This window comes from Melanotaenia boesemani, chromosome 9 (assembly GCF_017639745.1).
Source record: "Melanotaenia boesemani isolate fMelBoe1 chromosome 9, fMelBoe1.pri, whole genome shotgun sequence".
Taxonomy (NCBI): Eukaryota; Metazoa; Chordata; class Actinopteri; order Atheriniformes; family Melanotaeniidae; genus Melanotaenia; species Melanotaenia boesemani.
Window position 1 is genome coordinate 23634642 of NC_055690.1, and position 27496 is coordinate 23662137.

Consider the following 27496-nt stretch of genomic DNA (forward strand, 5'->3'; position numbering starts at 1 on the left):
TCACCTGAATTCAGACTGAGATACTCTAAACAATCTAAATCCATACAGACAAATGAATACAAGTGTACCCCCATCTGCTTCTGGGACCAGACGCTGGACCCCAGCAGAGATGTATCTGCTGTTATACAGCCACTGGCAGCTGTTACTGGCTAGCTTCCCACTCCTCCACCATTAATGCCTTTAGGCTGAGAGCACCGTTTAATCCATATTGCCTCGGAGCTCTAAGCTACCTTCTGCCTGCATGACTGATTGTAATCATAATTTAATTTTTAACAATGATGTTTGATTTATGACAAAACTGCAACCTCAGTTGACTCAGGCAATTATAAAAATATGCAGGGAAACCAATATTTGCTTTAGGTTAAGTATGAAAAGCAAATACATAAAATCAATGCATCGCTATGCAGTGAAACAGAGCAGCAGCAGTAATGGATCCTCCTGACATGAAATTCAAATTTTCACTGTAATTTATTCAACAGATTAAATGTTTGGTCAACCTTAACCTAAACAGTGATTAACTTTTATTTCACAGCAACACATTACTCAGCTGCTTCTCAGTGTGAGAGACAGGCAGTTTTGGAAAATGACTAAACTGATTAGAGGCACAGTTATGAGGTTGTTTCGGTTATAAATATCTGCTTGTCATTTCTTTTTTTTTTTTTTTTTTTTTTTTAAATCCTGCTCTCCAGCAGCTTTCAAAGCTTTCCCTTCAAAATTCATCACTTGTAGTTTCTTTGTTTTTTTTTTAAGACTTCAAAAGTGTAAAATCTAATTCCCTAAAATGTTTCCACATTGTTAATTAGAATAGGGAGGTTTTCCTCATGGTCATCTCTTTACTTGGAATTTATCTCAGCAATACTGTGTATTTGAACAGATATTTAGATAAGATTTTACTCCTGGTCTGTGATCTATTAGGCCCGACAATGATATTTACTTTACAATGGCTTGAAGTGAGATTTCCAGTTTGTACCTCTCAGTGTGAGATGCATGATAATAGACCTAACTTTATTCATGACTCTTCCTTATATTTCTGTGCCGATGTACTGTTTTTTTTTTTCTCAACAAAAACGCACACTGAATGATGCCTCTCTTTGTAGCTAAATACTAAGTGATGATAATATCCCTGTTAAATCAACACCTCAATGGACCCCCTTCACATTCTGCCATCTTGGTGGTATAATTCTCTCTCTTTTTAAACTTAAAAGGAGTGTTGACTGGCAGTTCTCTTTCATAAGACACCACATGTTGATTTAAAAAAAAAAAAATTATGTGCTTGTGTGTAAGTTCGAGCTCACCTGGTGGATACCCAGGACTGCCTGTTTGATAAAGGTTGGGTGTATAGGTGGGGGCTGTTGCAGGATAACCGCCTGGATAGCCTGAAAGAGGTTCACAGAAGACAAAGAACGTGTTAGAAACCTTAGCTTTAAAAAAACAAGGAGGGACACCTAAACACATGTATATACACAGGTAAGGTAATATTTGGCATGGAGGAAGATGTGCACAGATGGTGCTCATTAGAGACGTGTCTGCACCAATAACACAGTCGGCTGAATGTGTCTTTCATACACAAATTTGGCAGACAAGACACACCTGCCAATATGCTGTGGGAGGAGATAAATTCAGAAACATTAGCTATTGGAGGAAGCATACACACAGACGTCATAAATCATACGCCGAACAAACAATGCCAATTTGACCTGAGAAAAAGCTTTTCCTTGACATAATGTGAAGCGCCAACAGAGCGAGACGAGAAGAAAAAAGGAGTGAAAGCGAGTGAAGTGCTGCTTTCACTGTTTGCTATTATTGGCCCACAGTCCCACAAATGATCTGCTCTGTGGTTTTGAGTCTTTCCTATAAGGAGGTTTAGCCGCTGTAGGCTCAACCACAGTCAGATGAAGGTTTATTAAATATCTGCGCGCACACACACACATTGCAGAGGCGGACGGTGATGGTAAATGACAATATTCAAGAAGTTTGACATTGGTCACAATTTCAGAGCAATCCAGACTAAGCTCAATTTAATGCATTTTTAGGTTTGATTTGAAAAATATGAACTGGTATTGGTTAGTTTGTGAACAAGGAATGGGGTATCAGTTTTGAAAAGTGGCATTTTGGTCTTCTGAACAATTAATCAATAAGTATCTTTCTCCTCTTCTTGATTTGCTTCTTCCTTTCCATTTGGAATCGCTGGTAAGGTACAAATGGCCACATGGGCACGTAACCCTGAGCTCAGTGACAAATGATAACATGTAACGTTGTCAAGGTGATTTATTAAACTGTGTTAGAAAATCTAAAGAATATTCAGCCTTGACAATAGTTATCAATAGCAAACACGTAGCCTGTTGTCATAACAACGCCATGTCGGGGCTCGTTGTCTACCTAGGTCCAGTCAATAAGAAGCCCACCATCACCCCTGATGCAATCTGTGCAGTAATAATTTTGCACGGGAAAAAAATACAAAACTTCAAATCATGTGCTGTTGCCGTGGCTTCGCATTTGTTGGAAAACTACATGTCCAATTCTACCACAAACAAACCCTTGAAGAGGTACCATAAGTTGGATGCAGAAACTGTAATGAGCAAGATCTGTTGATGAAGCTGGCAGTTTCGTAGCATTGTTTAAGGCGAGACACGGCGGGCAAAATTGACCAGGTTTTTTCATTACCTAGTCAATTTTGAGTCCCCACCCACCCACCCACCCCTTTTCTTTAAAGGTCCCATATTATGCAAAATTCACTTTTTAATGGTTTTGGAACAGTCATACTGGTCCCCCCGCATGTGTAGGAGACCCGTAAGTGTGAAACTCTTTCAGGCGCTCTCTCTCCCCCCTGCTCCACCTCTAGGGAAGTAAGCGCTGAATTGAGCGAGTTTGAAAGCCTGTACGTTAAGACGTCATAAGGGACAATAACCACTCCCCACAGAGCGATGGACCCGCTTACCGGCTCTCAAAGCCCGCCCTCTAAAAATCACCTAGCGCCCAGTGTTTATCCTTTTCGGCAACCCTCGTTAGCGGACATGGCTAAGCGACAGAAGCACTGTTCTGTTTGTGGCTGCATAAATGAACACGAAAACGTTTTTTTACTTCCATCCACTGAACCCACGAGGACTGAGTGGATTAATTTTATTTTTGGAGGAAATGTACCCGGAAAACTTCCAAAGGTTTTGCATGTCTGTGGCCAGCATTTCAAAGAGGACTGTTTCCACAACATGGGTGCATGGAAAGCAGGCTTCGCCAACCGTTTGAAGCTGAAGCCAGGTTCAATACCAACTGTCCGTGACACAGCTGGAGAGGTAAGAGCTGGCAGTTATTTTATCGTTTCGGCCTTATTAGTCTGATAGCTTGAAAATATATTAGCACTGTTGTAAATGTAGCCAAGTCACTGTTTCTACTGTTTGTATCCGGTGCCATTGTGCATCAGATTAATGAGCGTAGCTAGCTGTGTTCTCCGTGCGTCGCGGTTTGGGTCGGTAATGGGGGCTTCAGGAATGGGTTCCGGTGTTCCGGCGTTTGTTTATCCTTCACTACGCTGTAATCAGCGTCTAGTTACCGCTAAGGCCTAACCTGTCAATCACCTCATGACGGGCGATGCGATGGGCAGAGCCAACAGCTGAGCTGCTCCACCAGGGTTCCGCCCACCATAAACGGCACATTTCTGAAGCTGCTAAAAAGAGGGAGGTGAAGAGAAGCCGCTGCACTCAAACTGAGGGTCGATTTGTCCATACCATGGCGGAAATATTTCATTTAGATATTAATGAATGGTCTCAGATTGGGAATAAAGTGTATAATATGGGACCTTTAAAAATAAAAATTTTAGGTATTTATTTCATGAAAATATGTCTGCATGCAAACCCAAATCTTCCAAATTCACCTAAAGTTTGCCTTTTTACACAAAAGCACAGCGCCACGTTGGTTGTTTGCACCCCGTCATGTTTGGTATTGTTTGAAAGCGCTACCGAACGGTGTAATCTCATCTGAACTTGACAACTTTTCCCCATATTCTTAGCTAAACTTGATAGTAAAACACAGGGTTTCATGCCAAGCGCAAACTCTCATTGGCTGATCTCAACGTCAACGTGTCATTGGTTCATATTGGTCACATGACACACGTTTGGCTTTTCGCGGGACTATGTATGCCGAAAGAAAGACGCCTAAAATGTTCACAGAGAAGATGGAGGTAACGTTCATCTGTAATAGACGATAGGACAATGCAATGACCGAGATCAGCTGATGAAACATCCGAAAGATTATAGCCACAAAGCTGTGATTCAAACCAGGAGCATGGTGACAGCTGATCAGTGCACAGCACAGCGGTGCCTCATAGCTCACATTGCATGTTGGAATGAACTGATCAGTGGATTTATTTTCCCCAGTTGAACAGGGACAGGATTCAAAGTGAAGATCAATTAATAAAATCATGGTTTTACAGAAGTTTGCTTCTCCAGTGTCTCTGTAAAGAAGATCACTGCAGAAGTTCTGTATACACGTCCTTTCCCCCTCCCTTCTACTTCCCAGGATGCAACAGGACATGATTTTGCTTATGACACCAGTGTGCACATTCTCTTAGCCTATGAATAAGGATTGGGAAATGCAACCCTCAAAAAAATAAATAAATAAAAAGTTGAGAATTCCTGCACTGACCTAAAATCTTCCAGAAACACAACAGCTTCATCTTGTCAGCTTTGATGTGGTATAGATGTTTTGCAAAGTTGTTTCTATAAATGTGATTAGAACTGATGTCTGCAAATAGTGTTTTCTGACAAAACTATGTTAAATTTTACAATCAAAATGTTAACAAAAAAGTTCATTTTCTCCGGTCTGCCAGTAGTAGATGTATGAACATGTGACTGAGTTACTGAGTTTGTGTTCAGATGAAGCACCTACACATGCTGTGTTGTCCATTTGTCAGCTTTCAAGTGTTAGAAATGTTGAGTTTTGTTGCTCTCATGAATCTGATTGCATATGTCTGTAAACAGTGTTGAAGAGCAAAAATGTTTTGAATTTTACAATCCAAACCTTTAAAACGCTGTTTTCTCAAAATGAGTTTTTTCTTCCTCATACTCTGGGTCAAAAACCCCAGTTATGCTTTGGTCTGTGTTTTTAAAGGTTTTACAGAAGGGCTCCTTGATATTTATCAATTTATAGAACAGTTCATCCCAAAAACATGGCATGACTGGAGTATTTTATGAATTGTGAAGTGATAGAGATATCCAAAATCCCCTCTGTAAAAGCTTTTGACTCTAGTATGTGAACAAAACTTAAAAAGAACTGTCAACCTGGATTATCCAGTGTTCAGATCTTTTCCTATTTTGGCTATATAATATATAATTTGTATATTTAAACATAAAATTTCAGAAAACCTGCAACACAAAAAAATAGTCTTAATGTAGGGAATAATCCAGGAAAGTTTCATGTCGACAGCTGTCAGTATTAAATTTTACTCTATTCACCTGTAGTGTCTTCGCTTTAAGGCCAAAGTAGTCACTTATGCAGTCAAAATGAAAAAAATAAGACTGTTACGGTAAAGTCGATTTAAGCAGAGCTCCTTTTTATGCTATTAAAATTATCAATACAGACCCATCACAGGAAAAGTTTAGTCTGGAGCTGTGGTTAGAGCCTAATGTTTGAATCTTCAGCTAGATTTAACTAGGTTGTTACATCTGATTGTCAGTTGACCTTGTGTAATAATGCTTACCAAGGGTTAGGAAATGGAAAACAGGGTGCTTTTATATGTACTTCTATTATTCAATTTTCTGCTTGAATGATTTGACTCAAGGCCAACACTGGCATCCATGTGTACAGAAATAATGAGTATTTCAGCCAATAACACCAAATCTAAGGTTACATAGCAACCTGCCTACTTAAAAACTGTAATGCAGCTACATTAGCTTGGGAGAAAAAACTAAAAACTTTCCTATCCTGAAGCTATGTACTCTACAGCATGTACTGTATATTCAAAGCTCTCTAGAGATTGAGCAGCTTTTTGCAGACTCAAAGCGGACTTCAACCTTTTTAAAACTTATTAGAATGTGCTCACTGACTTTACATTTCAAGAAAACATATAGCTGGAGGAGAAGTGACAAGGAGGGAGACTAAATAATTCAAATATTTGTGATGATGTCATACTATTGTCCAAAACACAATATTTGTGATGCTAATAATTTCTTTAAATGTCCTCTAATAAAATTTGCCTTCTGAAACAGACTCAACAGCGATATAAAAGTGATTGTCATGGTTATTACATTTCAGGATTTTTTTTCATTCTTAAAAAATACAGTTCCATGCATAAAGCATGTTCAGGGTTTCCCCAACATAGACCGACGTGTGGCGCAGCACCACAGAACCAACCCCAAATGTCACAGATTCCTCCCTGCCCCTCCTTGATGCTGTTCCAAGAATTAAATCTGAATATTTTAAGAAATGTCTTTATTGGTGACTTACAACCGCTCACTGTGGATCAATCCACACATCACTGATACGTGCACACACATTGACAGCTGATTCGCCGACTCCTCCTCTACACACACAATGCACGAAGCTTATCAAAATAAACCCAAAGCAGCCGGGTATTTGGCACAGAGAAGACGGTCAATGAAATCTGGAGTTTACCAAAAGGTTAGTATGATATTCTGCGCTCAAACGCACCTGCCCAAAGATTACTGTAACTCAGAAAAGGTAATGTTATCCTTATGAACTAAACATTATTAACACTGAACATCCCGCACCCTAAGTCAGCATATAACGCTGCTAACGCAGAAAACGATGCGATTAAGATGAAATGCGGTTATAGCTGAGACAAGCTATGCTAGGCTATATGCCCATACACGGGCGTGTATGGACATATAGCCTAGCATAGCTACTGTTCCGCAAACTCTGCTGCTCCCATCACTCTCTGCCTCTGTACTATGTGCAGAGGCAGGTCTTGAAAAGTTTTGATGAGGGGGCCAGGCAGGGGCACTCATCATGAAAAGGGTGGCACAAATGAGAATGTTTGTTTTGTTTTTTTCTTAAGGCCTAGATTTTAGAAAATAATTTGCAGGTTATTACAGCTTAAGTGGTCATCAGATGTTAAATGTGTAAAAACTTTAAAAAAAAAAAAAGTTTCCCTAAGTGAAGGTTGGCTTACGCTTAATATTTGTTAGTAATTCATTATCCCGAACCATGCCTTTCTATGCATATAACGAAAATGGTAACATAGATATTTTGTTCATTTGTAACCCTCAAGCCACAGTCATGGTTTAGATCTTATGTTAAAGTAGTAAGGCTGAGCTGAATAATTTAAATGCTTCTTGTAGCTCTAAAATTGTCTCAGCAGGTGACTGAAGCACAGTAGATAAGCATACAGGTCTATATTTAATATGGCAGCTGAGAAAGTGTGTGTTTAAACGGTGGCCCCTGCACACACTCGTTTCCCTCACTGGCGTCAGGTGAGCGCCACAAATTTCTACCTGGTCTGTGGGAAACATTGATGTTCTTGGTAAAGAAATAATGTGTGAGGATATCGGCCTTACCTGCAAAGGCCATGTTCTTGGGGTTTCCATATGGAGTGCCGGGCTGAACAGGGCTGTAGACTGGGTTCATGGCTGAAGATAACCTGTTCTTACTAAGAAAAACAAAGAGAGGGTGGAGGCATGGGGGGGATAGAAAGGAAACAGAGGGTCAATAGAAAGTTTTTATGATTATCAAACACGCACACTTTCACATAAATCCCCCAGTGTTCTGGGAACGCTCAGCTGATGGATTCTCCAAGAATGTTACAACAACAAAAAAGAAAAAGATGAAACTCCATGATTCATCACCCTAAAGCAGACTTAATATAAGACAGCATAAAAAATACACACAGTTGAAATAACAATAAGCACAATTAATGACAGAAAAACAAGGATGGTATGGAACCATTGAGAAATAATGCCGTGAGCACCAGTGGCATTAACAGCATTTTACCAAAATTTGCTTCTTTCATTTCTGTACCAACAAAGACAACAGTTTACCTGGCAAGTTTCCACAAACAGCCGGTAATATAAGTACAGACCATCTTCTACTGCACTTCCTGTTAGCCATCTTTCTTCATCGTAGTATTGACCCCCCCCCAAACTTAAGTACACCTCTGTTACTTTTAACTCACCTGGTCATTAGGAGGACAGGCATGTGTAAGTGTATTAGTGTATGTGAGAGTGTGTGTGCATGCGTGCCCCGTACCTCTTGTGCGTGTCTGGTTGATACATGAAACTGAATTTGTCTGTGGGATGCCCGCTCGCCATTCTTGCTGTATGCAAATGAGGAAGGAGTGGAAGTGGATATGCAAATCTGAAATTAAAACAGCGAAAGGTCATGATTACAATGAACGCAGGAAAATATAGAAAAAAAAATAAACAGCAAAAAAGCAGGCAACAGTGCAACGGTAAATGATTAGTGGTAGCAGCAAGGAAGCGTGTGGCTCCGACTGAGTGTCTGAGGTAACTGCTGTGTCTTTAGCAACCAATAATAAAGTGCAATAAAAAATGTAGTGTATGGATATTTAAAAAAATGTGTTGTGCATACAGTGAATGATGCTTACAATGTTGTTTCAGAAGTACTTGCTAATTCCATTATAATCAATTTCCGTTTGTGGAGCCTGTAAGATGTTTGTATCCAAGTGAGTGAGGAATGAATATGAATTTATCTGCACATGTGATGTCCTGCACAGAACCAATACAAGCAGCAAAGCAAACACTGATTCCAGCACAACAAACCCAGTGAGCAGGCAAGTGACAAGAGAGCAAAACAGAACAAAATATAGCATAAGAAAGAGTTCTGCACCAGGCCATGAAAAGGCATGATCCAGGATGCTTATGAGCCAGAACCACAAGTGTGTTGCAAAAAACAAAGAGCGAAGCAGTTGAAAGGGGTGTGGGGGGATGATGAGAGGAAAGGTGCATATGAGCTGTGTGTTATATGAGCTTATGTGTGTGTTTTGCCGATTGTGACTTCAGTTCCTTAGGCCTTTCCTGTGTGGGTCCGAGTGTGGTTCTGCTGTGTTCTGTGTCATATTTTGTCCTCCATTGGTCCTTTTGTGCAAATATTTAGTCCTCTAAACATATGTACATTTCACCAATTCATCATCCAATATTAAAATAATAAAAATCTTCCATCCAATTCAGCTGCTGATAGAAATACACACTTTTTACTGAAATATATCAAATAATCCATGTCCCTCTTAGATCATGCTAATCAGAGGCGATACATCTTGCGCTAATGCTTCACAGTCACTTAAAAGCTAACAAAAACCACATTTTTGCACAATTATAGCTTCAGAATTGCAATTTGTGGGCATATATTGTACCACAGTAATGTCAAACGGCGCCAAGTGACACTTAGAATTAGGATGGGAAGCATTTCAAAGCTCTGTCCAAGAACACTGACGTCAAAAAGGCAAAAGACACCGACAAATGAATGCAGCTGCTTTTCAGTGGTTTTTGTGCATGAATTCCTTAATACACATCCGGAAACATGAACCTGTGTGTGTGTGTGTATTTGTTAAACAAGAGTGGTATGTCAGCTCCAGTTCACTTCTTCAATTCATGTCTCACAGCAAAAGAATGTCTCAAGGGAATTGATTAAGCGATTGCTGAAACGCATCTCAAAGTACATTCCTCATTAATCTACCGCATCATCTGTGCTTTAATGTCTTCCTCTAGCTCTGCTCAGCCTCCTGCATTTTATAACTCACTGTGGCTCATCTGTGTTCAATTTATCATAAGCTTTCTCCACCTTGGTTAATCTCCATCTCTGTAGGAAAACTAACATTTGGATTATGACAAAAATTCAAAAAGAAAGCTCATCATCAGCACTGCAAAATTACAACTAAAGATTTGTTAATTAGGACTTCATATAGAATAAAAGAGGATTGGACGAGAACTGATGATTAGTTTTTGACCTGACAATGAATTAAATAATAGACACGCTGAAATTCTGACCTATAATGGAATAAGAGGGGGGGGGGGCATTAACACATGGACAGGTGGCTACCATGACCCTGAGGTCTTATCCTCCTAACACATACGTACCCAATTACAGCTGTGCATGAATAGAGTAGTCAGACACGGGTGTTTTTTCCTGTTTCAGTGAGTCCGAATGCAGAAAAAAAAGTGATGAAAACGAATGAGTGAGAACAAGAAGGGCACCACAATGCATCTAATGAGGGTGTGTGTGTGAGGAGCAGAGGACAGCAGGAATGCATGTGATGAGTAGGAGTGTTCAACCATAACACTCTTTGTTTTCAAGGGGGAGGTGATGAGAAGGTTTCCACTAACAGAGGGGGGAAAAAAAAGCCCCTTTTTAACCAGAAAACCTTCTGTTCGACAGACAATGCTACAGAGATCATTCACTGCACAGAGACAAAGGCAGGGATTGTACATCTATCTGCAGATAAGAGTGTAAAGGAGCTGAGGTAAGTCTCTTCCATATGTGGCATAAATAGACCACAAAGAAAACTGGAAAGAAAAAACATATTGTTTGTTGGTTAAAAATGCAAAAAAAACACACACTCATTTGTTTGGTTTGAGCTCTTCATAATTTTTTTTTGGCATCAAATCCTTCTTGGAAAATACATATATACACTAGCCTAAAAAGAAAGTAATTCTGATGCTTAAATATATAGCAAGATCCTGATTACATTTCAGATTAGCTATGCATTTCATGGATAATTAGAAAATAGACAAGATTTTTTCAGTTTCTAAGGAAATGCCTTGCTTCGGCCAAATAATATTTCTATGAAGCAACCAAACACTACAAGAGGAAAATGTGAAGAAATGAGTGTTGGTTGCATTTGCAGGAAAATTTCAGAAAAATGTAATAATTTTTTTTTAAAAGTTTTTGTTAACAAGCTTCTGTTCTGTAATTCACAGATGCCAAACATATGTGGCTCCTCCCTGCATCAGCGTGGGCTTGCACACATTGGGTCGTATTGCAGAATCAGCTGAGTGGTGACAACACAGTTGGTAAGAGTGGCAAAGTTCTGGTTTGATGTGTGTAAGGACGGATTATTATAGATTGAAAAGCTAAAGAGAAAACGCAGACTAGCACAAAAGAACCTAGCTTGAATTAACAAATGAAAAAAAAAAAAGAAAAGAAAAAACAAAGCAGACATAACCAGGTGAGTAAAAAAGGGGAGAAAGCAGCCCAGTCTTAAAGTTGCACAACAGGAAGCTTGTACTGGGAGGTAACTGGAGTTCTGCAGGTGCAAATGCTTTTTGCCAAATGTTTTCTTTTGTTTGCACCATTACACTTTATGAAATGCAGACACACTGCTTTGTCTACTAGCTCTTTATCCAGCTTTTCACTCCTCTCTTTGATACAAACACATCCAATCCTGAAGACAGCAGTGCTTTCTGCTGTGTAGCAACCCCATCTATCAAAGCCTTGCTGCTTACAGGGAACACAGACAGTAATGATGATGAACCTACACGTGAGACATGAAGTGTTTTCAGTTGTCCACTGATGGCTAATATACTTTCTGTAGTTCATGGCCAGCAAACCAGTGATCATGTTAGTTTGTGCAAGCTCTGGCTTCATCATAACCTCAACACATAACTGCACCTGAATCAGAAATATCTTTTGCTGCTTGTCTGTGATACAGCAATGATGAAAAGCATGAGAAGTGTGTTTGTCACATCACACACATATCACACTGTCTTTGTGTCGTGTAACTGACACAAAGACAGTGTGATAGTGGGAAATGCGTTCTGAATTGATTTAAAATGCTATCTGTAGGTAGCTCATTACCAGGATATCATCCAAGTACAAAATTACAATACAAAATCATTTCAGACCTTCAATAGTTTAAAAGCATGCTTTTATTTATTTTTTTTCCTTTCAATGACCCAATTTGTGAGGTAAGGTAATACAGTGATCTCTCTATTATTTTTAGTTTCCTCTACATTTTCCAGAGCTTAAGCACATTTACAGACAGTTACATTAAAGCCTGGAAACAACAGGAGAGAGAAAAAAACAAAACACTGAAGTTTTCTTCTGAAAAACATGAAGTACTATACTTTAGAGCTCGTATTTAAGTTAAAAATGCTCATTAATTACAACTTTAACACACAATTTTTATTTTCTACACACAGTTACATAAATATTTAATAACTAGCAAGCAGTTGTGGAAAATGCAGTTTACGGTATATTTTAAAGTTAGATCAAAAGCATCAAAACCCAATCCAAGATACGAACATAGGACAATAGCTAAACTCACAATTTTCCTACTAAAGTGCATGAGCCCACCTTTGGCTAAAGCAGGTAAAGAGGGTAGCAGACCTGATTTCAAATGGACATAACCAAGAGACAAGTATTTATTTCAACTTGAATGCTTTGCCCTAAAATAAAATATAGTTTCAATGCTGCAAAAGTCAGAAGAAACCCCCTGTGCCTCAGAGGCTAAAAGCTCTATCAGCACTGCTGGAGAAAGTAGTGTGCAGAATGTTTCTGAAAGGTGCAGCCTCACGGCAAAGTTGCAGCTTTTTCTCAGGGTTCAAGCAGGAGGGCGAGAAGGAAGCAGATCCTAATAAACTCCGGGCAGAATTCTAAGAAGGGAGACTGGCGCATACAAGGATTACCCACCCAATTCCTCTAGACACAGGAAAGGAGTGACAGGTGTGCAGGCCTGGTGGGGCTTTGGATACTATGGATTGAGCAGACAGGGAGTTGCTGCCTCTCTTTTTGATAAAGAGAAATTAGTCGGATCTACCATTAACTTATCCAGCACATTTATTCAAAGCAATGCGATGCATGCAGGTCCTTCACCAGAAGCAAGTAGTGTCCTGTAGTCTTGTATTTTATCAGTTATCTTGTAGATTACTCATGATGAAAATGACTGTACCAGTTTTCCATTTGTATTGTGCAGCCAAGAAATCTCTAATATGTCTAAGGCTGGGTACCATAAGGCACAGGTTCCAAATTAATCTACCTAACAGGGAGGAAAATCATAATTTGATGCCACTTAGATGCAAGAGCTTCCAGTCTAAAAGGTTTTCCCTCTGGTGTCTAAAACTAGATCTAACATTCAACAAAAACAAGCATCCAAGCATGTACCACTGCTTGTAAAGATCACAACTGCACAGGCAACAGGTAGATGTTTGCCTGCAGTCATTTGAAACAGTAAAAAGGCCAAAGGCAAACAAACAAGTATTGTGAATTCCTAAAGGAAAAGATTCCAGCGCTGCAACGTGTAACAAATCTTTAAATGATGAGACAACTGTTGTCGACAGATGAAAACAGCATCCTTTCCCTAGACTAGTAAAGCACTAGTGCTTGTAAGTCATGCAGCCCTTATAATGACCTGAAATGCTTATCTGCTGTGCCTTCTATAACAAACCAACAACTGGCTAGCTGTTCTGCCTTCATCACAGAAATGTAATTTTAGTTGGAAGCCAGAATTAGCAGAGCCTCAGCTGCCTACTCGAACTGCAGCAGAATATTAAAGAACAGAGATATTTTTCTTTCCAAAGTGAAACTACACACAATGGATTAATTTAGTGAAGCTCTAGCAGCACAATGAATGTTGGAGATCGTTTTAGACACATTTAAGCATAGTGTTTGACTGCTTTTTTGTTTTTGACAAATCACTGAATACCCTGGTAGATGCACTGGCATCTGAATGGAATAGGGATGCTTTTTCACTAACTTGCTTGTGTGTGCAATAAGCAGGGATTCATTCACTGCTGACTGACATTATTAAGGAGACCTTCCAGCTCTCTGGCTTAACCCAAGTTATTTTTCAAGACTTTGTTAAGATTAAACTCTGTTAGGGGGACTTCATTTGGGCTCAACTCACAAGCTGTAGCCTCAAGGCCAGAGAACAAAAACACAGCTTACAAAGCTGCATGCTAACAGAGCTGGTAATTCTGTTTGAATGTTTCCATGCCATTCACATCTTTTAAAATAAATGCCTTGCCTTAACATTCAATTAGTCCATGTCAATATAAAAAAAAGTGCATTTTTCTAAAAGATTAAAATATTAATAATAGACCCACATCTTAGTGTGAGAGTCCAGTAGCCGCAGTGGGAACCTGAAAAGGTAATGATGAAAAGGAGGTGGGAAAGATTGTGAAAGAATAAACACCACACACACACAAAGAGCTACCATTCCTGAAAAACGCATACAATTCAATGCAACCCCCACACCGACTCCATCCTCCCACATAACGCCTCACCAGGCATCCACTCTTTAAGCAACAAATCAAAACTGGTGGGCGTTATCACACTTCGGTAAGAGAGAGAATAGAACTGAAGATTTTCTTGTTTGTTTTTTTCTTTTAAAAATCTCCATCAGGAAAGTTTTTCACTGTGGTCATATGAAAAGGAAAAAGAAAAATCATAAGACAATAACTTGTCAATGCTGTGTGGCAGGATATTTTTGGATTATATCTGTAGGAAAATAATTTAAACCAGGTTAATAAAAAGCTGAAGCTAAAATTAAGAACAGGGGAAAAAAAAAAAAAAAATCATAGTTGCTGCTTCTCAAGCATTTAAATTTAGAAAATTCAGTTAAACAATTTCCCCACTGAGGGACTAATAAAGGTTTTTTTTATTCTTATTATATTAGTTTGGCCCTTCATTTTTCAGACTAAATGAGAAATGAGGGGTGTGCCATCTCAGGTACCTCACGATTCAATTACGATTCAGAGTGATTTGATTAGGTTATAAAAAATATATATATAAATAGGATTTTCAATGTATAATTTTTGCACATTCAGGGCTTTTTTTCTAACTGTGGCTACTTCCTACTTTAAAATCCATTCTGTATCCATTAATTCAAGTAACCAAACAAACCTATCTCCACTATCTTTTATTTATGTCGGGTTTTTTTAATTTTCCCATATAATGTATGTGTGCACATGCATAGTGACATCACCGGTAATTGTGGGTGGCACTGTGGGTGTGTTGGATTCATTAATGGGTACGCTCACCTGTGTCGGGTTTGGGCCTGGAGCATGGAGGCAGGGTGAGCTTGGGGAGATATTTTCTGTTGAACGTCATCGTTATTGTCATCGTTACAGTCATTAACGTCATCTAAATGCACTGTTGCAACATATCTTTTCACATCTTGAAGATCATCAATGGAAGTATGTGCTTAATTTCTGAAATCGTTATATAGATATAAAACAAACATCGTGACAAGTGCAATGATTCAGCGTGGCGCGTCGTCAGTGTACATCCTCATGACTTAGCCTGCCGCTGTGTTTGGTTTAAAATTCAAGTTGGTATGCCGCAATAGCATATTAATTGCACAATGCTTAAGTGCATCTCTTTTATGACTAAGCGTGAAGGAAAATCCACTTAAAAATCCAGATGAAGTGAATGACACTGTACTTAATCCACTTACTTAATCCAGTTTTTTTTCTGTTACTCTTTATCTAAGTGAGGTTATGATGTTGTTTAAACAGGTATTGTAGCATGGACTTATTAGCATCCAGTGCTTTCTGCTGATACAAGGCTGAACGGATATTTTTACTGAAAAGCTGATCGAGGTGTTGAGAAAGTACAGAAATGTATACAACACGCAGGATTAAAAGACACGGACACCGGTGCATGCACTAATGCAGTAATCCAAACAAAAATGCCTCTCAAGAATATGAATTAAAAGCAAAACAACATTGTATAAGTTTAAATTTCAATCTCTACATCTTGTTTGACATTTTATTTAAAGAATACACAAATGGAAGCACATTTAAGGTTCAAATGTTGGTAAAAAATATCAATTCATTTACATCAAATCAAATCTAAATGACAAAAATCACCGTTTTCCAGCTCTTAAACGCCACAGAGAAAAAAATATACATCTGTCCACTGTAAAAATTTGGCAGAAGATCTTGTTCTCTGTCAGAGCTGGCTTTAATAGATCCAACCTGATTAGTAGAAATTGTAACTACAGCATGATATTTAAAAAAAAAAAAAACAAAAAAAAAAAACGCAGGCTTACAGGTCAGACTATTAATGTCTGTTATCGTACTGTGAACTGATATCCATAATCATACCTAGACCTAAAACCCACAGCATCACAGCACTGAAAAGCAGTGTGAAGGAATCCTTGATGAAATCCCTCCTGCCTTCCACACGATCAGACCTGCCTGCAGCAAAGAGCTCCACACAGCTCTGGGCTATTTTAGATCTAGGACAGCACTATACACTTTGGGACAGTATCTCCCGTTTTCTCTGTGCCGACTCCTTTTCTATTCTTTTCAAAATCATCTTATCAGTCACACACCTCATGGGGTCTGCATTTCTAGATTAATGTGAGAATACTGTGCTATCCTACTGAAAATGGAAATGGTTTCTACACATACTGCCTGTATGATTAAATATAATACGTCATTTATCTGTGGAGATTTCTGCCCCTGCTGTGGTCTGTTCTTTTGAAGTGCTACAGTAAAGAATGACATTTTCTTAAATTGTGCTACCATTCAACAACAATGCAAAACCACTTATAACAAAATAATATTTTGCTCTTCTGCACTTTGAAGTAAACCTACAGCTATTGCAAAATGGGCAGCCCAAATATGACAACCAGCTCAAATATTTTTATTAAGGTTTAACCCCCCCCCCCCCCCAAAAAAAAACACCTCGTACTGCTGGCAATAAAAAAAAAAATGTAGATTGAAATGTCATGACTGAATACTCGGCCACCGTCTGCTCAGGAGCACATTATAGTTGACAAATGTTCTGTAAAATGTAAGTAACAGTGAAATTATTAATAAGCAAAGAGTATGTTGTAGGGGTCTATTTTAATGCATTGCTGACACCTCAATGATTTCTAGCTGCAACTAGGAAATTACAGCATCAATAGAAAGTTTGAACAATGCTGGAAACAAGCCGACAAGGCTACAATGGAGCTAATCGTGAAGAGAGGCTGTAACACTCATTACACAGCAGACAACAAAAGGAAAAAGGAAACTCTAGAGATATCTTTAACATTCGTTGGGATGAATAGAGACAAAGAAGAAAAAAAAAAAAAAAAACAGAAACAAGAAGTCTAACTAGAACATGTATGATGTTTTTATTGACGGTGAAATTCTGTATTTGTACTCTATAAGATGAAAACATCAATATTTCATGGGGATATTTTTCCCTTCTTTAAACACATCAAAGTACATATATGTTTGCATAATAGGCGAAAACCCAACAACACATTTAAAGCTTAAAGACAAATTAGTGAAGCTACAGAGACTTAGAGCTATATTTGAAACTATAAAAAAGCCCTTGTGATCTTTATGTAGGTTTAAAAAGAGAACATATACTGATATATTGGAATAAAGTTATCCAGCAACATTTAATAAAGGGATATTGAATCATTTGATTTCTTCCTATTATAAAATAATGATTTAATACTCAATATCAAGTACTTAAAATGAACCAAGTGGGCACACCCTTGCAAGATTAAATAATGTCCATTTACCAAAGACAGTCAAGTTGCATTTGCCATGTACTGCTGCACATTTAGATCAATTTCAGAAGCTTTTACCCTACAGATCCAATGCAGAGGCTACTGAGACAGCTAAATTCATTCAAAAACCAGGAGCATGAAATCTATGTGCAGTCACAAGCAAACTAGTTAACAGCCAGCTTGAGTTGTAAAGAGGATGATCAAAATAGAGTTTACCACAAGGCGAGTGTGTGAAAAACAAAGAATGTGTAACTGTGATTTAGAGGTACAGACAATGGCTGCTCTAGTCAATCATAATCATTTTCAACACTCAGCTACACTCAAAAACAAAGCAGCTCTTTGTCCACCATCACTTCTGTCTTTTGAAACACAGAGCAAAGCTACAGGACCAATAAAATTAAATAAATCACCCCAAACAAGAACGGCCAATATTACAGATCATTGCGTTTATCTTTAAAACTGCCTCATCCAACAGCACGAAGCAAAAACACAAAGATGTGTATTTACAAAAGTTGAAAGTTGGGAAAAACATGGAACAGATGCAAAGCAAAACCAGGACATTTTTCCACTTTAGACAGAAGTTTTCTGCATGATCCGATCTAAACTCAAAAATGTTGAAGGATAAAATAATCTTCTTTCTTATAGACTCTGTGATTTGTGTGGACAAAATGTTCCACCAGAGCTTCTCCGTGACAGTATAAAAATGAAAGGGTGTTTCTGACAATACAAAGAATTTCACCTTAAGGACAGAATGTTAATATTTCAGTATGTCAATACCATATTGCCGCTCAACTCTGAACAAAGCTCATTAGGGCTCCATACTACGATTGTTAGAGACCAGCACATAACATACAAACACACCAATTATAAGAGTAAACAATGAGCTGCTGGGGAAACACAAAATTCTCACTTTATCTGCAGGAGTTCTGCAGGAAAAAGAATAAGCATGTCTGGACACCAACACATACTCACAAACTCAGTTTTATGAGCCAAGACCTGACAGGTAAACCCAAGATGATCAATCAATACCTCCCGGCAACAGACACCACTGGCTGTGGTGGAACTTAAAACACGAGGAAAGAAAAATCAATAAATAATTTAAATATGATCTTATTACAATTAAAACTGCAGCATCTCCTAAACATTGCTCTTATTAATGGGCAATGGCCCCTTGTCCTGCAGACTTTCAATGTTTTCCTGCTTCAACACGCCTGATTCAAATTAATGGCTCATTAGCAGACTTGTGCAGAGCTTGTTAGAGATCCATTTAACTTGAACCAGGCGTGTTGGAGCAGGGAGACATCTAATCCCTGCAGGATACGGGCCTTGAGGACCAGGGCTGGGGATCACTGCAGTAAAACATAGTGGGTTTTGGATATTAATGGCTCATCATGCAGTTAGAACACTAACAATTTCACAACCATAAATACTGCATTGAAAATTAACTGTGGTTATCAACAATATGGTGTGCAGCATTGGATAATGCTAAACAACTGTCCTTATACAAATAAACATTTAAGCATGCATATTAAATAATTAATTTTGAAACCTCTAGATGCTTGTTAAGACCAAGATATAAACTAGATGGAACATTTTACGTTACAGAAATTAAACACCTCAAGCTTTCTTAACAGGAAAACTATACCAACATCATACATTATTACTTAGATAAAGCTGTACAACATGTTATCAGCTGATTTTAATTCAGGAATCAGTATCTGCAGTAAGCTAGTATAAGACAGCTTATCAGTATAAGCATTTAGCGACAATCTCTCCTGATGTTAGTAAAAATAAACAGATATTCGTGTTGATAACATTTGCTTCTAGTTGTGGTTAACTTGTCAGCATACAGTCGGTTTAGTTGCATTGCAACTGCCAGATAAAAATCACTCATTCTACAAAACTAGCGTCTGATGAAGAAATTCTGCTATTTGTCTGGAATACACAAAATAAATACATATTTATAAACATATAGGCTACCCTATAAAAAAGGCAAAAAAAAAAAAAAAAAAAAAAAAAAAAGGAAGAAGCCAGGTCCTATCAGTGCTCCTGCATTCATGCTTGAAGAGGTTTTCCTATTTCCTGCTGTATTCAGAGATCTAAAGACCAAAATGGACTGAGTAAGCTCAAAGTTATGAAAAAGGCCCGATTCAATATTTCTGCCTAGATTTGGCCTAATCTGGTAGACAAAAATCCCAAACAATTACACACAGTACAACTCAAAGCAAACAAGCCCCGAAAATATCAATTTAAATTAAAATTTTCCAACAAAAGTTCCAATAAAACACATTATTGCCACCACGTAGTGGGTTTGATTCTAATGCTGCTCCATACAAATACACGTTTTAACCAGATACATATAAACTGTCAACTCCATGAATGTTTATTCTAAACAGCACCTCTGCACAAGAGCATGAAAAATATTTACTATTAATGAGAATGTAGGCAGGCGTCATTAATGAAATAACAGCCTGCGGCACAAATCAAAATGTATGTCCGTGTGTGCGTTTGTATACTATTCTAGATCCCACCATATGACTGACAGCTGAATGCATTACAACTTAGCCTGCGGGGATTACTTCAACCTTTTGTCTCGATCCTTTATTCCTCTTGACATCTCTGACCTGCCGATGTATAAATGCATGTATACATAGATGCATACGCCCTTAAACAAAGGATCAATCATCAGGTACTGACCTCTAGACAATGCAAAGCTTCTTAAGACAAGGTAGTCATCTTCACATTCAGATCAAACTCAGGAAACAGACTGGTACATACTGCCATAAAACATCTGTGATTTCATTTAAAAAATTATGGGAATTTACAATATATCTCTACATTTCATAAATTTGAAAAGTAAATTTACATAGGACATTTTATTAAAATAAAACCTGCTTTTCCAGTAACATTAGTGACATTGTTGGTGGAAAAGTACTTTGTTACAAAAGAGAGGAATCAGTTTCCTTCCTTCAAACATGTTGCAAATGTGACGTTCTACTTATTGCTGCGTACAGTGAAAAGGATGTGACTGTAAATTAGGGCTGGGCGATATGGCCTAAAAATAAAATCTCAGATTTTTTTATAACCAAATCCGATTTTAATCGATTTTTCTTTTCTTTTACAAACATAAACTTATTAAAAACATTTATTTGTTTATATAGATGAATGCCAGCAAAAATAATGCATATAATGTCATAGCTTTTCCATCATATAAACGACTTCATATCTTACATAGAAATATGCAACACAATGCATCCGTGATCTCTTTCCATCTGGATCCTTATCATACAGGATCCACTGCAGAAATAATTCCCCTGATGAAGGTCGTCTCTTTACTAGGGTTTGAGGGTTAAGTTGACTTCTGCATCTCGTAGAGAGCAGCATTTCTCACTGCAGTTATACGCACAGCTAAATCCCAGGCGTGAGTAAAGGGTCACTTCACTGAAAATCTGTCAGACAAACACCGTTCTGGTGTGGAGTGAAGGCCAAGTCTGCTGCTAACTATGGAAAAAAAAAAATCCAGATTTTCATAAAAATAAATCTCCAGAAATGCAAAATTCGATTTATCGATTTAATCGATTAATCGCCCAGCTCTACTGTAAATAAATCCCCTGTCCTGTGGTCCAAACATTTATTTTCTCAATTTATAACTACAATCTTATTATCCTTCACACAAAATCCAAAAACACAATATTTGAAATTTTTGTTAAGTATATAATCACCTTGTTAGGTGATAATTCCCAAAAAGTTGTTTCAAACAAGATAGCTGTATTGTCCATCTTAACAACTGAAATACCAGGAGATTATTTTAATTTATTTTGTGCACGTTTTCTTTTTATTTCAGGGTTTTAGTACAGTGGGCAAAAAAATAAATAAACCTATAAATCTGTAACTCACATATTGAATGACAAATACTTTCAAATTGTTCTTGATTGTGTAACAGTTTATCGTCTGCTGCACAAAAGGATCTCTTAACCATTATCCCAAGCACACAGGAACATACCAAAAATACATTTTGTGCACCATGAAACGACAAAACAGTATGCATTTATTTGCCTGATCTGACTATAAATGCATCAATATACAACCAACTATGCTTAGAGGCAGGGGATGAAGAATTACTCCCACAATAAGAATTCCTCAGTATTAAAAATCCAAGTGTGTCTAGAAGTGACAAGCGATGACAAAATTTAAACTGCATTTACTTTTACTAATTCATAAAAAAAAATTAAATAAAAGATAAATAGATTAGGATATCACATATCTAGCTATCATTAGAACCTTACGCTTTATCCACATTAAAGCTATTCAAATCCTCGCATCTGCCAGCATGAATCAACGAAGGGATCACACTGAGGTATAGTGGTTTGAACAAGATAAACCAGCTAAAGCAGAATTTATTTGTTGCCATCTGTAGGTGTTTTATTCAGCGAAGTGTGATGAGCAAATCATAAGGTCGTTCAGATCCAAGAGGAATTAAGTTCTGAACAGACAACAGTCTGTTAAAGAGCCACTGATCGTCAAACATTAAATGACTCCAGCTTTAAAAAGACAGTTTTATTGCTGCATTGTACAATCCACCATTCATACAGGAGCTCAACACATGCCAAAGCCCTCATGCCACCCACCTTCTTCCAGCATGACAGACGAGGTTCATCTTAAACAGAGGATATAATAAAACCAGAAAACACATCAAAACACTTTGATACATAATTAGCTTAGCTCAGCAGGTTTTCGTTTTTTAAATAACAGATTTATCTGGATGAAGTTTAAAAAAAAATTAAATAAAAAACAGGAGACCTACTGTCCGTGCATTGAATATACCTTCATCTGTCAGATGCAGTTCTGTTCAACAACTATTGATTTAACAGCAGAAAATATTAAATATTACATTGGTTTTAACTTAGACAGAATCAATTACATATTTTTCATTTCTATGAAGGAGTGTAACTTTAATGTGTATAAGAACTGCAAACATTAACAGATTTTAATCTACATCTGTGTAACTTCAATTCATGAAAACGTTTGTTTTAAGTCTGCAGACTACAGTTTAACCTGTACACAGGTTATACTGCATTAGGTTGCTTTACAGATACACAAGTAACAGCTGAATGACAGAAATCCCTCCAGACACATAAGGTGTCCTGAATAAAATAGGATTACTATTAAGTGACTAAACCAAATAATCCCTCCCAAAGAAAGAGAGAGATAACTGCAAATAGGATCAGTTTCACTGATAAAAAACAGTCAAGGCCCATTTATGCTTAATGCAGAGGACGGATACGCAGACAGACGGATAGTTTCTTCTGTCTTCTGCGTCTGTTACTCGCGTAATTTGGTCAGTTTTCAGGGAACTTAGTTATCCATCACTTGACACAAAAGACGGAGAAATACCACTGGAAATTGCGGCAGCAGTGCTAAGCAGAATAGCTGAGGTGTGACCGGCGAAAGAAACAAACCAGAGAAGAAGAAGGGAGTCAGGATGGGAACAAAAAAGGCAGGAGAAGAATAAAGACAAGCACAACTGTAGAAATTGCACAAGCTTTTTAAGAAAGATTATATGCGAGCATTTAGGGGGTGTCGGGCAGTTGGAAACAACTTATAGCGACACGTTACCGCCACCAACCGGTGTCTGAAACTGATGTCGACTTGCGGGAGTGAACTCTGAACTCAGCACTGCCCACTAGTGGAGGAATTGACTTAACCATGACAACACAAAACACGCATGGAAGTTTTGAGGACGGCAACGTGTGACAACATTTGAAAAGGATGTATCTATTTACGCACATAAAGCTGGATTTATACTCTGCATAAGGTTGCGTCTCTCTAACGTAAACGTTTGCGTAAGGTTGGTTACTGTGTCGCCACTATAGGCAACGGGTAAATCCTGCGAAGGCTCGACGCGCACCTCTTCCAATAAAAATATGACGTCTTTTGACATATTTCAGTTTCCAGCCTTTAAAAGACGAACTGCGTAACTTAAAACTCTTTGGTAAAACTTGACTTGTTTGATGGCACAGCGACATCCATCACGCACATTTCTGGAGCTGCGCTGCCAAGCAGCGTCCCGAGGATGAGATACCAAACTTTTTCATCTGGGACGCCGTGTGACATTGCAGCAGAGTTTTGCTTCACACGCTACAAAACAGATATAAACACACAGGCTGTTTTAAATGCGCATCATGGCTGCTTCAGCAAAGAAATGCATAAACACATTATCTGAAGAACGGAGGAAAAGAAAGGGAAAGGGGAAGAATAAGAATTAAGATAAGACAGTCTTTTGCTGGCTGGAAAGCTCTCACAGTACAGGTAGGGTGCAAGATGGATGCCGAATTTGCTGTTGATAGGGGTCACTGAAAAAAATGCAAAAGTTCTGTACTGCATCTTTAATAATTAGAATAAAATCCATTGTCCTAATGCAAATATGACTAAGTAAAAAAAAAAAAACATAGTACATTTGCTTATCAAGCAAAACTGACAAGCACCAACCAGTGTAAAAATAAACACTGAGATTTGAACTGAAATATCTAAAATAAATAAATGAATAACGTAATTTTGGACTCTGAAAATTAACATACAAAATTCCTTAAAATTAACCTCAGCCTGGTTACAGATATGGTCTTCAGTGACACTGATGACATATTTTTGTATAGAATTATGGTCCTCTTGACTGGTAATAATGACAGGAAATACATCTTAGTGGTGAGCTTTAGTGTAGTAAAACGCGGAAAACCAGTGTGCAAACATGTACATATGCTGTTTATACGGTTTGGACAGACAGCACTGGAGCCTGCAGAGACAAACTATTAAAGACAAGTTCAAATCCAAAACATCACTGCCTGCAGACCCAAAGTCATTGTCTAATTTGCAGGTATTTGTATTTACCACATGAAGTTATATCAGAGTGTGGCATGCACTGGCAGTGCACTGCATACCAGAGATAGCGAGCAACGCCAAAACAGCAATGGTTGGACAAAAATGGTCACACTCAAACAAGCTTAAGACACCATTTTGAAAATCCACCGATTTCTGGATAACAACTTCGAGATGCCATCTTGCCAATTACTACCAGATTAGCTACCGTTAGAATGGCGATGCAACCATTCCAAAGCACCGCATACAGGAATCTACGAGTCACATAATACTAACGTTAGCTTAGCTTGCAAGCTAGCCTGAAAAGAGCCACAAACCCGCCGTTGCATCCTTGCATCCATCGACACACGCTGCCGAAACCGCTAATTAGCAAGCTAGCTGGTACGTGATTAGCAAATGACAATGAAAAACAATCACAGAAGGTCAGGTCGGATCGCACCGAAAAAATAAGTATGGCAAAAACGCACAGGGCAATGCGCAACTTGAATTAAAAACATTTCCGATCCGCCAGGTAGTATCAGTTTAAGCCCGCTATTTCAGCTAGCAGGTTAGCTTAGCCAGCTAGTTCCCCACTGTAGCCACCGCTGAGGACAATTGAAGGGATACGGAGAGAGAGAAAAAAAAGGACAGAAACCAACAACTAAAAAGTCGACACATGTACGTTCCTGCCCTCCACAATAAGTACCGTGATAAACTTACCAAAACCACTCGGTCGAGTAATAAAAGACTCCCCGTGTTTGAACGCGCTCTCTTCTGTGTGTATACTCTGCTTCGGATCGGTGCGGACTGGCTCTGCTACAGCAGCGTTTTATCGAGCCAGTAGCGCTAAGAAGACAGCTTTCACCCGGAGAGACGGCCACTGTATGGGGGATGGGGATGCACTGCCGGGAGGGAGAGAGGGAGGGAGGGATGCAGGGATGCAAGGAGAGAGGAGGAGGCACGTGCACCCCAACAACATTAAATGGAGGGGGTCTAATTATAACCTAACAATAAGTATACCTGGTAAATCAATATATTTAATCGTTTTAAAGAAGAATAAGAAAAAGACATATTTAATGAGTGAAGGATTTTGCATAGCTTTTTCATTTATCTATTAAATGAGAGGACAGAATTACTATAAATAGTTTAGCTGTCCTAAAGGCAGGAGCTGTGTGATCAAATTAACTCTTTATATATTATTATTATTATTATTATTATTATTATTATTATTATTATTATTATTATCGCTGTTGTTGTTGTAAACGTAGTGCTTTTATTCATACTACCATGGTTTAGATTATAATTCTGTTATTTGGTCATAAGCAGCACTGTGCAAAAACGAAACTGCAGCATAGTCAGGAGTTCACGTTCACTGGTCAATACTGACGTCGTCTACTGTCTTGCCCCATGCGTAACCACTATTTTTCTTGAAAGCAAAGCAGCGTCATCAAGTGGTCATAAATTATACTGCAGCAACACGCAAAGACTGCCAATAACCAAGTAGCATTCGGGAAAAACGGGAAATATCGGAATTTCTAATGCCCAAGTGGGAATGACGAAACGAAGAACATAATGGTAAGAGAAAACGAATTTCCTTCCAGGGTAAGGAATCCATAAAGGAATGATAGCCCCGATGTCTACATGGCATGTTATTTACTAGCACCCCCCTCCTCCCCCACTGCTTCTTATTTGTTTAATTTTTCCAGTAAACTGAAATGCGTTTATTTTAGTGTTTGCTGTTTTTTGAGCAAAGCCAACGTTGGGATGTAGGAATAGAAAGAGAGGAGGAGGCACGAACACCAAAAAATCAAGTGGAGGAATAAAGAAAAAATAGTAGTCTAAACTGGTAAATTAAAAAAAAAAAAAAAAAAAAAACTACAAAAAAACAAAACAAAAACAAAAACAAAAAAAAAAAACAAGAAGAAGTTGGTGTATGGATCAATTTGCTATGAAGTCCCAATATAAGATCTAGTGCTACCAGTTCATACCTACCTTCATAATTCACATAATCATATAACTAAGGTTGTCCTGTGTGTAACTTCAATGTCACACGATTTCAGTCTTTATGTACTTATTGTGCAGTGGTTCCTAAACTGGGGGTGGGCGGGGACAGACCCTCCAGGGGGTGCCCAAAGTTATGACAAGGGGTTAGCGCAGCATGGCTATGTAAAACATAGTTTTTGCACTGCTAGCTAAACATGGACAAATTTGTGAAAGTACAAGTATTGTTGTCAATGAAAAGGGGGCCCTGCAGAAAAGGTTTGGGATCCACTGCTACTGTGAAAGACTCCAGAGTCAGAAAAAGCACCAATTAAGAGGCTCCACCAAGCAAGTGACACCATGTGGCACCACTGAATTAATTACCACAAAATGGAAATAATATATCACCATAACAAATCTGACTGTAAGACCGCCCACCAAAACTCACTGACTGGAAAAGGAGGGCATTATTCAGAGAGGCAACACAGTGTCCAAAGGTAACTGAAGGAGCTAGAGAACTCCAGATTGGAGCCTTGTGTATTTCCATTGGACCACTCTAAGCTGTATAGTGTACACTCCACAGAGCTGAAGGTCATCTTGTTAAAATGGAACTTTTTGGCCATCAAGCAAAACGTCATGTCTGGTGCAAACCCCACACCGCTCATTTATTTAATTGTGTTGAAATGGCCAAGTTAAAGTTTAGACTACACTCCAACTGAGAATCTATGGCATGACTTAAAGATTGCAAGATTGCTGTGCAACAGTGGAACCCATCCAACCTAAAGGAACGGGAGCGTTTTTCCTTAAAGAATTTTAGAGACATATCCTAAGACAGTGGTTCTCAACTAGTCTGGTTTAGAGACCTACTGTCAGTCGTTAATGACCAGCCGTCACCCAAGTTGACAAAAATTTCAACTTTTCCAATTTATTTAGTGTTTAAACCTCAGATTATACAGAATTAATGGTGCTTACATGCACAAATGTGGAATAAAAAGGCACAACAACAGAGAAGTAGTTAAAAAATAGAAATATATAGCTTTAGCTTTAGCTTCTGGTCTGTTGTCCAACTGAACTCACAGGTAGTTCTCTACCACCTCCACTTCTCTTCCTAGGGTGGAAATGGTACTTATATCTTCGTCCTGTTCTTCTTATAATCAACAATGATCTCTTTAACCCATAAGAGCCCGACGTGACATAATTGTCACATACAGTTTCTGAGACATTTTGCTTCAATTTATGGATATAAAC

General features: G+C 38.3%; 1 protein-coding gene across 2 annotated transcripts in view; it reads right to left on the minus strand.

Moving 5' to 3' along the window:
• fam168a (family with sequence similarity 168 member A) overlaps positions 1 to 25141 on the minus strand; it is a 33201-nt gene extending 8060 nt beyond the window's left edge. The window contains exons 1-4 of one of the 2 annotated variants that reach the window (XM_041995163.1): positions 24989 to 25141; positions 8197 to 8304; positions 7509 to 7600; positions 1296 to 1376 (exon numbers count right to left, since the gene is read on the minus strand). In XM_041995163.1, coding sequence (XP_041851097.1) covers positions 1296 to 1376; positions 7509 to 7600; positions 8197 to 8258 — 235 coding nt within the window. In that variant the 5' untranslated portion in view covers positions 8259 to 8304; positions 24989 to 25141. The remainder of the gene's footprint in view (positions 1 to 1295; positions 1377 to 7508; positions 7601 to 8196; positions 8305 to 24988) is intronic. The other variant, XM_041995165.1, reaches the window with a different exon arrangement.
• Between the last annotated feature and the right edge of the window lie 2355 nt (positions 25142 to 27496).